Source organism: Chaetura pelagica, unplaced genomic scaffold (genome assembly GCF_000747805.2).
Source record: "Chaetura pelagica isolate M959 unplaced genomic scaffold, ChaPel_1.0 scaffold153, whole genome shotgun sequence".
In the NCBI taxonomy this organism is placed as follows: domain Eukaryota; kingdom Metazoa; phylum Chordata; class Aves; order Apodiformes; family Apodidae; genus Chaetura; species Chaetura pelagica.
The window spans coordinates 777,834-796,581 of NW_009952707.1; the positions used below are offsets into that span (position 1 = coordinate 777,834).

The window sequence follows — 18,748 nt, forward strand, 5'->3', positions numbered from 1 at the left end:
AATCTAATACATCAGCTAAGATTCTGCTTAGAAACTGGCTTTTTTAAGTAAGTGGGGAATCAAGTTATTTCAAGGTCATTTCCCAGACTAGTTTAAAATATACTAAAATACATTTTTATATTAGGTGAATTATTAAGAAACACCCAACTAAGAGTTGACTTTTAGAAGCCAGTACTGGCTAAATGAGCTCATCCAGAACTAGCTATCAGGTCTGAGTCAGAATCTCTACTTCTAAATTATTATTTATTCTTATAGAGCTGAATCGTTTCATCTCATCATTTCTAACTTTCTGAAGCAGAAGGGCTGAACAGTAGTGTGTGGCAGCTACAGTTGAGGTCAAAATACAATGCTCTACAAGCAGGCAGCAATTCTGGGCTCCTAGGGTCTATTTTCTTCATGGTCATCATGAAATTTTCACAACCACTTAGTAAAGCTAAACATAGGCTCAAAGAGCAATAATCTGATTTATTTCCACTTTATTTAACTCATCACTTGCACATACTACTTTACTATAGTTTACCAGTGCTTTTATTTTTTATAACTTCCAATTTGAAAACACTACGAACTGAACAAGCAGCACCTCTCAACAATTCAGCATCCAATACTGTGTCAACAAGCAAGGTGGTCTTGAACAGTTCAAATAACTAGAATTAGGAAATGTATCCTTGGTATAACATTTTTAGGAAGGTTTCTAATAGCAGGGAAAGTTAGCAACACTTATGCAAAAGCAACAAACCAGGCTCCTGGCTGCACATCACACATGAAAATTAGATTTTGGAACCTCCAGTTCTTATTTCAAAAACCATTTTGGCTGAAAACAAAGAAGGTACATAACAGCCCTTATGACTGAAGGAAAGAATCCTGAAAAATGAAAGTAAATATTAAAAAGGTAAAAAAAAATATTAAAAGGAGAAGGCTTCACAGAGAGGGACAAAGAGCTGAAGACACAAAATTTGTCAGCACATTGCACATCATGAGGTGTAATAGCCTATTTTACACCAACATCTGACACAACAGAAGGGAGATAAACATACATAGAAGATCAATGTTTATTTACACAGCTACATATTAATGAGTCTGTTTTCACATTCCAGCCATAGAGAGATACAGACAGAGTCACCTGCTTCAAAACCACTGGCTGCACTTGTTCTGCCACTATCAGGGCTGTAGTATCTGGGCTGACAGGCAGTGAACTTCCTACCCCAGATGTCTTCAGCCAGGCTGGCCAGCCCAGCCCTCACAGCCCCACGGCCAGCAAGCAGACCCAACAGAAGTCTCACCAGTCACAATAGCCCTCACCTGTCAGGAAAGGCTTCCAGCCCCATGCAATAATTTCCTACATCACTAAAAAACAAACAAATGAGGAAAAAAACAAAGAAAAAAGAGGTAAGTGCCTCTGCCTTCCACTGAACTTGCTGATCAGCGTAACTTGTTATTAATGACCTGGGTGTGCAGCCCTTTGGCAGGAAGCTCACTGCCATCTCTTGCAATGTTTTCTAATCTGAGTTGTAATTCACCCTGAGGCAGTTGTTTTATCTGAATTTTAAATCCAGAGGACTGCAAAGAGTACAGGAAGGATGGGGAGGTTGACACAAGTCACAGAGAAGGTTATTTGCTGTTGCACAAATCCTTTTAAAGCTGCTCTTATCATTACGTGAGGCAGTGGAAGCAAGCAACACAAGACTAATTCAAAGTGTGGCATAAGCACATGGTTCCTTCTAAATTAGTATCTTAGTCAAATTAACAAATCCAGAGAGTGGATCCAGGCAAGCAAGGCCACACCTCTTGGTTTGTCTCTTAAGCAGTTGTCCAAGGCAAAATACAAACTTTGAAAAACTAATCAAAATTTGATCTAGCAGTGTTAGCCAGACTTACAGTGAGAAGGTGAAATAAATACTAGTTCTGGTTGTGCCTCAAGTAACTACACTCTTTGGGTCTCCCCTAGTGTAGATTAAATGCAGGTATTTAAGCCTCTCCTACAGGTCACATTCTCCAAAGCTCTGACTATTCTTGCTGCTCTGCTCTGGACTTGCTCTAATTTATTTGCCTCCTTCCTCTAACATGCTCCAAATTGGGCAAAATATTTTAGCTGGGATTTTGCCTGGATCAACCAGATGGGAAGGAAACCACCTCAGTCCCCAACACACTGCAGGCCTCCTCAGACAGGCTCCCAGGATCAGCACCCCTTAGGTCAGCACTACACCCTGTGGACTCAGGCTTGGTGTGTGGTCTAGTAAAGCACCAGATCATTTTCTGTAGCATATGCCAAATTTTGTTAAAAGGCTCCTAGCAGCTTTTAGAAATTTTATCCTCTTGATCTCAGACCTCTTCTTCAACTTTTCAAGATTTTTAGAAATTCTAGTCTTGTGGTTCGAAGCAGTTACAGCTCATTCCAGTTTGGTTACATCTGCACCTCCTCAGTCCAACACCCAAATTTTTAATAAGCTCTAGTCTACAACAGGAATCACTGAAATCCCACTTTAATGCTTTTCCCCAGTTGGATAGCAAGCTATTGCAAGCCACACTTTAAGTACAGTTCCCTAGTTGCCCACCTGAAATAATTTAACATAAACCATATTCACAAGTTTGCTCATTAAAGCAAGGGCTCTATGAGGGTCAAGACAGAATTGCAACTTCTCCTTCCCTCAGATATGCTGGGCTAACTTTTCCATAAGGAAGGAAAATATCTACATCTGGCTGCAGCACTCACAACCAATGCAAGATGTCACCATTACTTATTCCACCCCCTGCCTCCCAGGTGGATAATATAACAGGCCAATTTAAAACTAACTTAAGACCTCTGTAGATGTGAACTATAGCTCTTCCATTAGCTGACATGATACAATGCTTGTCCTCTCTGCCATCACCCAGGACACAGAACAAAACCAAGAGCCAAGTTGAGTGCCTGTCGGGCACTCACGGTTCTGGGAGATTGCAAGCAAAACGAGGCCAGCTGCCAGGACAACAGGTCTCCCTCAAGAAGGCTTTTTCACCACAGAAATGCATGGTTTTCCCTCCCTTCCCACGAGCTTTGTTCCAAAATACAGCTTAAACCCACCCAAACATTCCCTACGTGAGGAAAAGCTTTAAAGGCTGAAGACTTAGAAAGCTATAATAATGTCACATTGTGGTATAAACTCAGCTTATTTTTCAAAAAGCATTTTTCATCAGATATACAGGTTAAGACACAAATACCCTAGAGACCCAAAATGGCAAACAGTTGTCTACATTAGTTTGCAGAAACAGATTTTGTGTGTAAATACAGACATGTTGGGGACTGTGGGAGTTTTGAGAACTGACACAAAACAACCCATCTTTAAACACTATAGCAAAGAAAAGCAAATTAACCTAATTTCAAGGGCTTTAAAGGAGAATTTCTACTTTGTCATGACAACAGATCTCAGTTAAACTTTTTGTTTATCACAACTCCATTAGTGCTGAGACTTAAAAGAGAATATACAAATAGATTCATAGAATGGTTTGGGTTGGAATATAAATCCTGTTACTTCCTTAAGACAACTGGCATCTACTAAAGCATTTTACATTTTCGCTACTTATACAGCTCTCTTAGAATTGTGGTATTAAAAGTAGTCTGCATAAAAGCCTAAAACAGCAAATAATGTAGAATTATATTTGTCAGCAGAGAGAACACAACCACATCCCCAAAAGCCCAGTTCTCAGGACAGACATGAGAACCACGGGAAGGGCAGGAAATTGCCTTATTGTCTGAAATCTGGTTTTTAGCAGCCAAGTGTTTAATCACCTCTTGGTAGCAAAAGTTCTGTATTTCCTCACTTATCAGTACACAAACATTACCAAAGTGAAGCTGGAAACGTAGCTAACAACAAACCCCTAACAACCACATCTGGCACCCTCAGGGCCTCTCTGAAGCCAGGAGAAAGGCCTGACCCGAGCAAGGCGTGGGCAGGGGATGGGGGCCAGGCAAGCCCCTGGGCCCTGCACCCACCACCCAGCCTGCTGGAGGCACACAGCTCAGCTGCTTCACACGACTGCTAAACCACAGTTACAGGAACACGCCCTGTCATAACCTTTTGTTTCATTCAAACTTAATTAAGCCACTTGTGGTGACAAGAGTAGTGTTTTGTGTGAAAGTAACAGGGTGTCACTCCCTGTGGGAATCTTTTAAAATGTCTAGGAAATCGGGTCAGGGTGGGATAGTTCCCTTCCCTCGACTACTTGCAAAGCCATTAAGCCAGACAGGGAAACGGCCCAGTGCTGTTAGAGTACAGATGTAAAGCTACTGCTTTCTTGCAAGCCAAAAATTTAAAAATTCCCAAATGTCTGAAAAAGTCTTATTTAGGCTGTCTGATTATGTTACTTTGGCCAGGATTCATTGCTTTTCCTGACTGATAATTCTGAGAAATTGTGTGTTTGTGGAAATATCTGTAGGCTAATAAAAATAAAAAGTGATTTCATTACCCAATCACATGCCAAACATTAGCCTTTGCTGACGTAATTTGGCCCAATCTCATTTTAAAACACAGCACAAAGAATCGAATACTTTGTTTTGTTTCCAAAGAACCCTGTCTGCTGTGTGTCCTGTCATCACCCGAGCTTCTCTTCATCCCCTCTAAAAGTTCCTGGAGAAACGAGTGCATAGATGATGTTCAACTGTGGTTTCACTGCATGTTCACAGGTGATGTGCTGCTTCTCCCCTCATCTCAGATCTTCCTTACCACTCATTCCCATTAATCCTGTATCTCCTACTTTTTTGAAATACTCTGTAAAAGTTATTAAAATTCTTTAAAATAAATTTACAATGTAACTCCACTACAAGGCTTCTGCTGCCCTGTCCTAAACGGCAAAAGCAAAGCAGAGATACCAAAACAAACAGCTTGCCTTTCAAGTGTACAAAACGTGTAAGTGCCACTTAAGAAGTCCAGACAATACATAGTCTTTAATATCCCCAAAACTTCAACGGGTTCTGGATTCTGCTGTCCAAGCACTGTGTTTTGGGTTTAAAAAACAAAACAAAGCAAACCCCCCCACAAAAAAGCACACTTTTTGTGAAAAGTCACAGCATCCCATTCACTAAACTTCCTATAAATAGCGTTATCAACCTATTTTCAATTTTATGACCTTCACAGATCACATGCTTTTTTATTATAAGAGAGCTAGCAATGCTATCTGAAACATCTAAGGTAAATTTTGTGTGTTCATTATAAACCCTGATTATCAGACTTGGAAATCTCCCCATTTCAATTATTATTTTGAAGATATTAGTTAAGTCCAGCAAAAGGGATGTGACATCTGGATATTTGCTCTAATAGCATAAACAGGTTAAAGTTTTCATTGTAATAAGGATATTTTTGAGTTGTAGCAAAACTACCATTCCATTACTTCATCTTACAATTCAGTTACTGTTTCCCAAAAAAGTACTTGTCTCACGAGACACAATCAATTGCAATGTTTGAACACAAACACCCTGGCTTCTCTACCACTGTTAAACAGCTCAGGAGAAAAGCAGCTGAAAATCCGAGTTGCATCTGAAGAATCAAGAAATGTCAGCACTTGAGAAGGAAATTTAGCTGCAATACCAGCAGGTTAATACATGCTGGATGATTAGCTTAATTAAGAGACAAGTATTTGCTTAGCACTACAGAGGAAGGTGGAGAGAGGGGAGAGGAAGACATTTGGAAGCCTCTCTGTCTCATCTACTGTGAGGGGCAAGGCTGCAGATCAGGATGTTTGTAAACAACTGAGGACTGGTATGAAGCCAATTTCTACCTAATAACAAGGAGAGAGACCAGGTATCCACTCCTCATCCTGCTGATTACCCTGCAGCTATGTAACATGGCAGCACCCACCACTGCCTGGGAGTACCTCTCCATTTCTCAAGTCCGTGGGAAGGAGAGCACCAGGCAAAGCAGGTTTTATTAATTCCCAAAACATTAATTTGACAGTCGTTGGAAACAGAGACAATGTGAAAAGGAACGGGAAGGGTTTGGCAAATAAAGACCGTCCCGTTTTATCATTCATGGGTACACCAGAGTGGTTAGCACAGTGAGACAAGGCTCAGAGCCAGTATAAAACCTCCAGCCTCTATCCCCATTGCTGACCCAGGGCTCCTCCTCAGCTGACTCACACCCAGGCCTTCATGTCCCCTCCATTCCCGTCTCCCTCCTCAAGCCACATACCCTCTGTAACACTGCCTTGGCTAAAGCAGAACCCCAAGGAAGGAGCCTGTGGAGTCCTCCCTACAGCAGACACACCAATCTCACTGGGTCTGGGTAAGACTGGCAGCACATGGTGCTACCAAAAAGAGCCACTGTGTTTTTATGTAAGCCCTGGAAACTTGGTCATAAATAATTTCAGGTGTTTTTGTAAGGGAACCTGACTATGAAACAAGCTTTGAAAGACCAAGTTCAGGAAAATGAGAGGCCAACAGGGACTAAGTTCAAGACAATATAATTTGTTTTTCAGGAATTTATATTATTCTATACACACATATACCTCCAAATGCACATAGGTATGTATTTATACACACAGCACCGAAAACTTCTTCGCTCAATTTAACTTTCTTGCTTTCTGTTAATGTTGTCTAGTTAGGCCTCAAAATGGCAGCTCAGACTGTACAAATCCTCTGCCAAGGAACTGTGCCCAAGGTGGGGGTTACAATAGAGACAATGCTCAGAAGACCAAAGCTGTGCACAGGAAATTTGCTACTGCCCTCCCTGCAATGTGCAACACCATTCAAAACTTGGTACATCCGGAGGGAAATGCCAGAGTCTACCAAGGCAGCAGATAATTACACATTAGCACTTTAAACAAAGTTTCCTTAGTTCTCCACAAGTGTAAACAAGTGTTTTGAAAAGACAGCATACACATTTTAGGGAGAAGACAACACCACATTTGCATGCTTTACAGAATCAACACCTCCCTTCAGACCAAGTCTGGGATGTTTTCATGGGCAGCAATCTCTGTTCTCCTCAAGCATGAATCCATAGTCATTGGAGAGCCAGTATTTCAGGTGCACAGCATGATCCAGCTCCTACTCTCTGTTACATATATATTCATAGTTCAATTATCAGTGGGAACCTCATTTATATCTGCATGTAGATATTTCTATCATTTACACAGGTAAACTACCAGTAAACCAAGAGCAAGTAAAGTCTACTCCATCCAGAGATGCTCAAATAAATGTTTAGAGAACACCAACATGTCTTAAAAAGCATATTGAATACTCTCTGCAAGTACCTGGATGAATTCTTGTTCATAATTTTATTATGTTCTGCATGTTCAGAAATTTAAAGAGACATTCAAACTCCTAGCATGGTAAACAACAAACGTTAAACATTTAATATTCTTCAGTTGTCTACCTATGCTTCATTCCATGAAGAAACAAATAATCTTCACAGATTGCAAGCATACTGCTCTGCATTAATTAGTAAAAGATGAAAATGAGTGAGAAACGTTTCCAGGCTATTAGATTTGTGCTCTTTTTCTAGACTTATCTGCAAAAATCACAGTATGGTTTCTAGAGTTTTGTCAACTTAGGACAGATTTCTGTCCCTCACTGCTACTGGTGAACTACGCAAAGCCAGCTCCAGAAACAACTCTGAATACTGCTCGTTCCCTTTTTACAAATTTGTGATGGAAGTATATGTTCCAAACAGATTTAACATACATACAGGTAGACTGCTACAGTCGAAAACAATAAAAAAGTAAAAAAATAAAGGATCATTTCTGCCCCAATTTTGTGCATGTGTTTCAACAGCACTTTTGTTTTGGTTTTGGAGAAGTCCTTTTTCTTCTACAAAGAATTAAAGAGAAAAATTACATCCACAGTAAGGTAAGTGAAAAAACAGTGAGTTTGAACTTCTTGAAAACTGTTCAACCGGTTTTATTCATGCAGCTTAAAAACAAAGAATTGCAGAAACTTTGTAATCCATATTTGGCAATGTTCTTCAAGAGCAGTTAAGACATGGGATTATTGTTATTTAGTTGGAGTGGAACATTCTGTATGCACAAAACTTGTGTATATTGTAATGAGTAATTAAAGTGTGGCTGAAGAGTTTATAAGCATAAAAAAATCAACAAGTACAGCATTCAGCTCTTAAATCCAGTACAAAAAAATTAACAGGTTTTGGGCAAGGAAGCAGATTCTTGGTTTGCAATACAGCAAAAAAAGACCATGATTAGTCAAGATCCCAATTGCATTTTATCTCCTTTATCTCATCCAAAGATGGGGAAGATTGCAAGAAGCCAGTCAAATTGCAAAGCCATATCTGACTGTTGCAGATTTAGCCACAGTGCTCATGGCCACAACCTCATCTAATGCCTTCAAGTCATGTATTTTTTAAATGATGCCTACTAGCAATCTCGACTCTGTTTACAGAACTGCAAAAATCCATTTAGCTCATTTTGCAATCCTGCTTTAACAAGTAAGACTTTTACTCCAGGCTGATCTACTTCAACCAGTCCCCAGGTAACTCTACAGAGGTAAACGCAAGGAACCACTGTCAGGATTTAGCCTAACTCCTGCTTGCCTGCTTCACTGCTGAAAATGGTAGCTGGCATAACAAGCAAGAAAGACAGAAACTTGAAGTCACCAGCTGCACCAAAGGAAAATCGTGCTGCACGTATTGTAGCCTAATCTCTCTGCAGGGGTATTTTGGTGGGACCCCGCCAGCATTTCTGAGAATCCCTTATCTGTAAGTGGGGCTGTCACAGAACACCACCACAATGATCAGGGAGTAAGCAGCCCTCTGTCTCCTCTCATTCATGTTGCCTAGATAGGCTTTAACAGCAGACTGTGATTCACGTGTGAGGAATGTTGGGTAGATATCCCCACGGAGCCCACAGACTGCGGTTACTGCTTTTATTTGCAGCAATCTGAGGATTCACGTTTCTCTTGTTAAATCAGCAATGACACAGTGAAGTGCAGGTCTGGGCATGGTCCAGGTTCATACTGAACATCTACAGAATATCTACACACACACTTTTCAGACTTCTATATTAATTTGCAGTTTGATCATATGTGGACGTAGGTAAGCCCATTAGTTTCTGCAAATACAGCATCCCACCAACAATAAATCTTTGCTCTCCCAGAGCAGTACCACAATAATTTCAACACTGCATAAGGTGTTGATTAGACTCCTGCTTGTCAACCTCATAAAGCATTACACAGGATGCATTTTATATACCAACTGACCTCCATGATTCTTCTCACTTTATGTGAAAATTAATCACTTTGCTTAAGAACTTTGCAGATGCAGGCCTTGGGTTTGTAATGTCACGCTCGAGAGAGATTTCATTTTTATATTTCACATGGGTCTTAAAACTGCTTTTTTGTGTTGGAAACACTTCCTCAAACTAACTGTGGGAAGTTGGACATGGGGCTGTACACACAAGTGAGGTACATGTGGAATATCTCCTATAACTTGTTAATCATCAGACACTTTCTCATTCCTTCCATTTCCTGTTCTGTTTTCATCACAAAGATGCTCAATGACATACATTCAAGGCATTTTCAGAAGAACAAAAGGGAGGAAGGAAACAGTTCAAAAAAGGAAATTAAGGGAAAATAGAAAAGAGGAAAGCAGAGGCTGTAGGAAAACAATGCAAATAGCTGTAATGGCACTCTTCATTTTCTAAAGAAATCTGTATTAAGGACATTTATGACCTTATATAAATTTAATAATCATTGGGAGCTTATTAAAAATTAATAAATAAAACCAGAGGTCATTATGTGTACTGCAGGTAACATGCTGTCCTTCCTAATGCTTTTGTCAAGTTTCAGTGCAATGATGCAAACAAGAAGAAAGAGGCTTTCAACACTGTCTGTCTACTGAGTCTATAAAATAACATCTCAGTGATAGTTTTAATGAAAAAGTTCTCCACAGGCTGGTGTCTACCTGCCACCTCCCAGTGTGCCCTTCTCTCTATTCTACCTCTACACAGTCAAGTAGCTTCTTAAAACTTAGCTTCTTTGGGCAACTTTATCTGTCTCTTGGCAGTAAAAAAGTGAATTGCTCTGAGACAAAGCTATTAAAATGTTCTGTGATAGCTAGATGAAGCAAGTGGCATGACCTAGAGTATTTTGTAGAGTTTTGTCTACAAGATTTATACCAAAGTTCAGTGGTTCTCTCTATCAAAATATGGCATTGCATGCTCTGCTAAAGAGAGATATTTCTTGTCCTTTCCATGACCATGCAGACCATCTCTTTCAGTAACTACCACATAGCACTTAGCCACATTCTGCTTGTGAAAAAGCAGTTACAGGACAGTATTTAAATCCATAAACAGTACAGGATTTTCTTCTACTGTTGTTTAGCAACTAGAGCCAATGCTAGGTGGTGAACACAGATACTCAGACTTTCCAGAGAACAGTTTAGGAAGTGCTGTTGAAACCCATTTGGCCAGCCCTGGTCTTTTACAGCATCCACTAAGCAGCAGACTGAGAAGCCTGCTCAATCTGCTATGATAAGTACCTTGCAAAACCCTTTTAAATAAAAGATAGTAGTTCTGTGAGACGAGAAGGAATGATGCCCACTGCCTCACAAGTTAATGTCTTATGTCTGATGGATGCTGATGTCTAAAGAGGGCAGAAAACTTTTCTGCCATGATTCAGGCAGATTGTAAAGCTAGGTGCTTCTAGGATCACTCTCACAGGCTGTTTATTTCCACAAAACTTGAACAAAACTACTTGAAAATTTGTCAAAATAAGTTGATAACAGCCACATTTAAAAAAAAAAAAAAAAAAAAAAAAAAAAAAAAGTATATTAAAGGGAGGCTTACATAAACAGACACATTGTATTTAATGGTAGAAATCTTGCTTCTGCAGAAAAACAAGTTTAAAACATTCTCAGCTATGAAATCTGAAACTGAACTCCACTTACCTTAGTGTTCATACAAGATTTTCCACGTTTATACTCTTTGTGACTTGCTCTTTTATCAAGCTTGTTCCACAAAGCTTTGGCCTTCCACGTGTTCACTCTTGACTTCAGCTTGGTGTAAAAGTTCCTGTTGTCGAAAGGATCCAATTCAAGTTGGCGAGTAAGAATATTAAAGGCCTGAATAGTACCTTTGCATGTTGATGCTTGTACAAAGTTTTCAAATATCTGGCCGGCTTGATTGTATTTTTCATCATCGTTTTCCCCCATGTTCTGAGCAAAGTGATTGAAAAGAATCAAGTTGGAGCTCTTGTGCAGGGATAGAGGTGATGAACACTACCAAGTACTTCCAAGCATGTTATTCCTAGAAAAGGCAAACACAAGTCATGTTGAATCAAGTTCTGCCTGCTTACATAAACAGACACATTGTATTTAATGGTAGAAATCTTGCTTCTGCAGAAAAACAAGTTTAAAACATTCTCAGCTATGAAATCTGAAACTGAACTCCACTTACCTTAGTGTTCATACAAGATTTTCCACGTTTATACTCTTTGTGACTTGCTCTTTTATCAAGCTTGTTCCACAAAGCTTTGGCCTTCCACGTGTTCACTCTTGACTTCAGCTTGGTGTAAAAGTTCCTGTTGTCGAAAGGATCCAATTCAAGTTGGCGAGTAAGAATATTAAAGGCCTGAATAGTACCTTTGCATGTTGATGCTTGTACAAAGTTTTCAAATATCTGGCCAGCTTGATTGTATTTTTCATCATCGTTTTCCCCCATGTTCTGAGCAAAGTGATTGAAAAGAATCAAGTTGGAGCTCTTGTGCAGGGATAGAGGTGATGAACACTACCAAGTACTTCCAAGCATGTTATTCCTAGAAAAGGCAAACACAAGTCATGTTGAATCAAGTTCTGCCTAATGAAATTAAACCCACAAACGGCGTATCCAAAATGAACTTAAAAGCAGAGGACAGAGTAACTGGACAACCAGCTACAAAAAGTTAGTAAGTGGCATCCAAGATAAGTGTTAGAAACAAATGTAACATACTTGAGCTGTCAAGACACCTACTTCACAGAGACTGTTACAAAACCCCTACAAACTCAAATTTGCTGTTTCTAAAACAACAACTTCACTTGAGAGCCTGAGGATTTCTGCAATTTTTGTCCAGTGATGAGTGCTAGATAACAGATGAAGAAAAACCCAATGTCCAGATGCTTTTCCCAAGCAGAATTTATGCCACAGTACATCTCTGGTAATGTTTTGGTCTTAAGAATTCATAGAAACCTACACAAAAAAGTCAACACTATTTAAGGGAATTTTTTCCTGTTGCACAAGCTAGGACGAGGAGAGCAGCTTAGCCAGAGCAATTTAGAATTGGCACAATCACTTGCCATGAGCAAATGCACAAAACAGGCTAAGCAGAAACATTATCACAAGTTACACCAGAACTGAAGAAACAGAAACAAGTAACTACAGAGAGCTCCCCTTTTTCTAGCTCTCTTGCCAAAATGAGAAAGTGTTCAGTACTCCAGCGCATAGAAAGGAATTTTATCTCCATGTCTCCACATGTCAAATGCTGAAGTTATGTGTTTGGAGCCTTACCTTGTCATGTGCTGATGATATAAAGTAGTGATGTTTGGCCTACTAAGCCCCATTGGCTTTTCCTAGTAACATGATCACTGTCAAACTGTGCCTGATATTCCAGATAAATGCTCTTTCAGAATGCAAGGGTAATGCTCTTCTAAATTAACCTAAGTTTAAAAGAATTAACATACTTCCATTGCAACACTCCCTTATCCTTCTTTAACCTTGCTTTCAATCGCTAATGAGGAGAGTTTTAAAAGTCAGCCAAGGTCCACAGAAAATATCGAAGTGGCTTTCACATTTTCCTAGGAAATTTTTAGAGGCTATGTATAAACTTGTCCTCAGAAGAGGGTCTACCTGGACTCAAGTACAGAGATTCAAGACATGCATTATTTTTCCTGCTATTAAAGAATTATCTACCAGTCCAAGAAACCAAAAACTAAATCAGTGCTTGCCTAACCTCCCACATAATTAGTTATTTTGCTTGGAACTTCATATGTTGGCTGATAGTTTTAGAACAAATTGGCAGAAAGGCCTTTGAAGTTATGCTTTTTAATTTAACACTGTTCACAAACTATTCATTTTCTGCTCGCATTTCCTTCAAAGAAAAGGGAAAACATAACCAGTGTATTTAAGTCAAGCAAAGACCTACCGTGTCTATCTCACAGTCCTCTAATACAGAAAAATATTATGCAACTTATTAAAGAGATCCCATGGGGAGATATAAGGAAGCATTTGGAATACTCACATTCCCTGGCTACACTCAAAATAAATAACCTTTGTGTGCACATCATCAATCTGTTGTTGGTTTGTGGGTAAAATAAATTGGCAACGCTAAGAGTTTGTACATTTTCTTAGACCAAATGTCAAGATTAAATATTTGGTGCCAAGAATAAGTCAGGAAATTTTTGTTTTCCCCTCTGAATACTTCATTTATAGTATGGTCCATGCCCTTTTCTGAAGAGCTTTGTGGCTTTGAGAGGTAAAAGCACAAACATTTTATATGTCCCCACTTCCAGAAGGTCTAATTTTTCAAGAAACTGAATGCTGTGAACTCTCCTTGACTCAAGAAGAGTTCAGGACACCAGTACCTTTCCAGGTTCAAGTCCTCCACGATTAATGAGCAAACCCTTCCAACAACTGCATGCCAGCAGGAGGGAGCTCAGCCACCTTCAGGATCCCGGCGTCGGTGAGAGAGGGGCCCAGCACTACCCTCACCAGCCCCAGCTTTGGGAACACAGAGATACACAGTAGTTTTTGGGTTAGTCCATAACCAGCGAATAGATCCAGAAGTTCCTAGGATGGAAAGGTAAGGGACTGTGGAAAAGCTGATGTGTGTCCAAACTCAAGCTTTACACAAGTGCTATTACAAGGGGAAGGCAACCCAACTAAAGATAGTGACAGCACAGTGTAAGACACTGCAATGTGGCTCAAACAGCTAGATATATAGGCACCTCAGGATTCCAGACCCATTAAAAAAAAAAAAAAAAAAAGATAAAAAAGATAAACACTTACTTTACCTGACTTCCATACCTGCCTGAGGTGTTTTTTTATAACAGAAAAACTGAAGTATTTTTCTTTTCTCTCAAAAAAAGTACAAACAGTTTACTGGGGAGTGGGGAAGTGTCAGTGAACATTCCACTTTGGGCATTTCAGCTAAGGGAGTGGCAGCCAGATTAGGTTTGCTTAATTGCTATAAACTCACCTCACTACTGCTTCAGTCCTACCAAATACTTTGACCAAATTAATAGCTATAAAACAATACTTCCCCTCCACTGTTTTCACTAGCTCGTCACAAGACTGTTATCATGTTCATATAACACAAATATCTTTAACAGTTAACTGTGGCATAATTGATAAGTGAGTCTATTCACAAGCTCTTAAATTTAGTATCTTTTCTGCTCATAGAGATGATTTTAATAGCCTTTTACTGTTACCATGCAGCAAGGGGCAACAGGGAGGGGGGAAGTGAAAGGCTGGAAAAGCAGAGTCATATCTGAACCAAGCAAAGAAGAAAGGCTGCTTGTGCCAGGGCTGATTGCAGTGAGAAGACAGAAAAGACAGGCAGCAGGAGCCGCAGCAGCCAAACGGAAAGGGAGGAAAACAATTTTAGCATAATGCAAACCCAATGAAGTAGGTGTTGCACACAAATAAACACACACAAGCATGCAGCAGGCCTGGGCTTCCTCTGCCTTTCCACTGGGGAAAGCCAAGGCACCTTCCCTAGCCTTAAAACTTCCCTCCTCCAACATCGCAAAGCCAAGGCTGAGGCTACTCATTCTGGGCACAATATCATCTCCTCGTGAACTCCCAAAACACTCCTTGTCCACACCGAAAAGCTGTGGAGTGGCATCTCAGCACAGACATTTGCTCACCAGTGAAGCATTTGTCTTTGCTGTGTCAAAGGTCATGTTCTCCAAAAAAAGCCACATTTTGTGGTCAGAAAGGCAGGATGAGACAAGACCTTCTGGTTACTGAGGTTTCTAGCTTGCTGGAAACACCACTTTTTTCCCTCTATATTTGGCATGAACACTGTTTACAGATGACAGAAAGGAAGATGGTGCTCTAAGTGTATGTGGCTCATGGAAAAGTATGTGAGTCACCAATATTTCACTGCAGTGTTGTACATAACCCACTAGAAACAATGCAATAAACTTAAAAAGTTGAAGAGAGTAACTCTTAACTTTAATTAAAGTTTCCTGTTCTGTAAGTGTCCCAAAGACTTAAAAGGCAAGGCATAAACTGCTTACCTGTAGTGGGAAGAAACAAACAAAACAGTGTTTGGGGAAATAATTGAGTTCTTATAGTGTTATAATTTACCCTTTTTCTTCCTTCATCATACAGATCATTCTAGAGATGAAATATAGATTTTTAAAAAAAACAACCCATTAGTGTAAGCATTGATGCTGAAACTGCAAACTTTGCTTTTCAAAGTAATCCTTGAACTTCCTCTGGAAGCACAATCCAAAAATATAATGAAGTTTATTTGAAACTTTACTGAAGTGCTACAGAACCCAATAAAAAGTGGGCCACAGAAAGGAAGAGAATTAGAGAGCAGGAAATAGTCTGGACAAACAGTTCTTTAAAGTCAGGACTGAAGCAACCATGGGTCAGATTCACAGCTAACATGAACTGTCATTTTAGGTCCCACACATGATGTAATAAGCACGTACAAGAATTTGGCCCTCCATGCAGCTTCCTGTGGAAGGGACAGGAACAGGGACAGTCCCTGGAGGGCTTCCAGACACAAAGTGCAGACACTGGGAAGAAGGGCTGCATTTTGATGGTCCCTTTTACTGTAATAAGTTAGCCCCACCTCCTTTCTGCTCCCACTCAGGGGCAAACAGGAATGTCGAATAAGAAAAGCTGAGAAGTGCTGTTAATACCTGGTGGGTACCCAAGGAGAAAGTGCAGATCTTCTTACAACTTACAGGAAAGCAGTGCAAAAGGGACAGAAGGCAGAAATTAAAGCAATGATGCATGTACAGATGCATATATAGGAAAGCAACCACCTCCAGTCCTAGCTGGTATTTCCTGTCAGCAAAGCAAGCTGTTACTGCAGAGGATTTTGAGAACACACAAAAAAGCATCCTCCACTGTCAAGGTATCTCCACTGATTATCACTAGCTAAATGGATGTATGGAGCTGGTTCACATCCACACACGAAGCCTTTTGGCTTAACAGAGCAAGCAATAAAGTTGACATATAGGAGTCATTAAATGAAAATAACTCACGTTTTTGACAGCAGTACCATGTGAAGTGCTTGTCACCAGAGTTTTTCAGTAGTATACTCAAAAATTAAAACCTTTTTTGGCTTATTTGTGCCACTGTAGAGAGAACAACCCTAATTTTAATTCAAACTTGCAGCACTTAAGTACTTCCTTAGTCCCTTAATGCTCTGTTTCTAATATTTGAGAACATGTTCCTCAGGGTGATTGGAAAAGAATTAAATTCCTTGCATTTCAATACCACTAATCCTGAATCCGTTTCCAATTCAGCCCTAATTCAGCCATGTTTACAGAGAATAAATTCTTTTATTAAGACTACAGCTTGGCATGCAGAATACAATACGTTTATTGTTTGCTTAAGGTTAGAAACATCAACAGAAACGAAAGACTGGATTCTGCGGCATCTGTAGTAATAACTTACTTTGGTCTTTCCCCATCATCAGTAAAAACAACAGTATTTCTGCTGCCTCTTCCCTGATATAACTAAAATCTCAATACAATTAAAATAATTGAAATTTGCAAGTGAGACTGGCTGTGTTACAGGACTTCCTAGCCTTTTCAACTTAGTTTCGACTCACATTAGGCACTTTGTTTTCACGGTGACCATTTTAAATATAAATATTTCTATCTGGAGGAAACATAGCTTTTCAGTGGTGTGGTTTCTTTGCATGTTTTCCTAGAACTGACATAAGAGGAAAAAAAACACGACTAAATGTGATTCTGGTAAAAACTGAAGCTATCCCTTGCTTTGCTTATAAAACTAGTTAAAAAAACAAAAGTACATTTGCCTAAACCACTTGTTTTCTATTAGTTACAAATAGAAAACACATTTATTAAGATACTCAATCCTAACAGAAACATCAATGAACAGAAATTGCTCCTGAACAAAGCCTCACAAACAGCCTGACTTTATAAACAGCCAGATTACTTCTCTGTATTTTTATGAAAAGCTGACTTCCACAGAACTCCTGCAAAATAACTTTTCAGGCCAAGTAAGGAATTCAAAACAGCTCATACCGAGACACTCTGTGCCTATGAACTTACAAGGTTACTGTACACGCTATCAGCTTGTTTTGCTGAAGTTATATGAGACATTTCAAACACATGCCTGCCAACAAGTGTTGCTCTGCCGATTTAACCTGCTACATCTGGAATCATCCCTCAATAAAATATAGCTGGAAGCATGTGCAGGGTAACACTTTGCAGTGAATATTTTAGATATGTTCACAGGAAACATAAAATAAAATGACCTGTTTGTACGATTTTATCTGCCACACATTCCACACATTTTAAATTTGAAAGCCTCAAAACCAGACCGGTTTGTTTTATGATGTTACTGGTCTGAGCTTTCCAGTTTTACTGTGGGAATACACTAAGACAGTGACAAATAAAATGAGATAAGCCATGCAAGCCAGCAGTTTGCATATGTCTCCATTCATGCAAACATACAGCCTTGGCACGGGTAACATGTGGGATGCTGCCCAAGGGTCCAGAGGTGAAATCCCAGAAATAGAGGCTGCAGTGTCAGCCCTGCCACAGCCTCTGGTGGGGCTCAGGCACTGGCGTTGCCACACGGCCACTCCTGCAACCCACATTTCAGATGATACTGCACAGAAACCTGGCAGTCACAGGGCTCACACCATCAGCCGCCCACGCAGGAAGCCCCGTCCTGTCAGCACCATTAAACCCCACGGATGCTCAATTTGCAAAGCACAGGAACAAGTATCTCAAATGAATGGCAACAGATAGCTCTCCAGGCATCTGTGCACAGTCTGTATTTAAACTACTCATCAGAAATACTGATGCATTTCTGAGGACCGAGTTGTTAAATGAAGAAATTTACTGAAAAAAACACCCAAACAAAGCAAACAAAAAAGAAATTGTTGTATCTATACCAATGGAAATTGTAACTATAAACTTTTAATTCTGATGGTTTTAAGGAAAAATGTCCCTAGCCCAATTATTATTCTGTGCAGGCTACAGTGAGTATTTAAACTTATTTCTAACAGGGGTCCTAAAAGCTCTGTAACAAGGTTCAAAGTTTCCATACAGTCAACATCTTTAAAGCTAAAGGAGATGATTAAGCCAGTCATTAGGGCTTAATGTTATGTATAAACAAGATACTAAAATCTGACTCTTGTCTTGATTAGAAGAAAGATTCTTCAGCTCTGTTGTAGTAGATTAGAAACACAACAGAAACAATAGCAGAAAGTTTATGCTGATGTTTTCCCAGGTTAGGATCACAAGAGCAATGGAAAAAAAGTATACCATTAGGATAACATCAGCCAGTCAAGTAAGCATACCTTTTAAGAAAAGACACCTGTTATTTAAGTTAGAAAGATGTTACAAAAACACTGTCAGTGCAAACAATTAAAAGAACTAACTTTAAGCTCTTTGAAATTCCTGCCTTTCTTTTTCTATAGTGACACATAATTTCAAGCTCACAAACTGGGACAGCAGAGATATAAAAGTTAATCACAGAACAGGCGGTGGGTTGGCCATTTTTCAGTCAGTATAAGATTTTCTACTTTCAGTAGGATGTTAGGACATGGGGCCAGACTAATTCAGAGCACAAGTAATAG

At 39.6% G+C, this 18,748-nt stretch overlaps 1 protein-coding gene across 1 annotated transcript in view; it reads right to left on the bottom strand.

Moving 5' to 3' along the window:
* The window catches only part of MICAL2 (microtubule associated monooxygenase, calponin and LIM domain containing 2), a 55,954-nt gene extending 44,828 nt beyond the window's left edge, over nucleotides 1–11,126 (bottom strand). Inside the window, exon 1 of the mRNA XM_009994264.1 lies at nucleotides 10,863–11,126. Coding sequence (XP_009992566.1) covers nucleotides 10,863–11,126 — 264 coding nt within the window. The remainder of the gene's footprint in view (nucleotides 1–10,862) is intronic.
* Nucleotides 11,127–18,748: the final 7,622 nt, after the last annotated feature.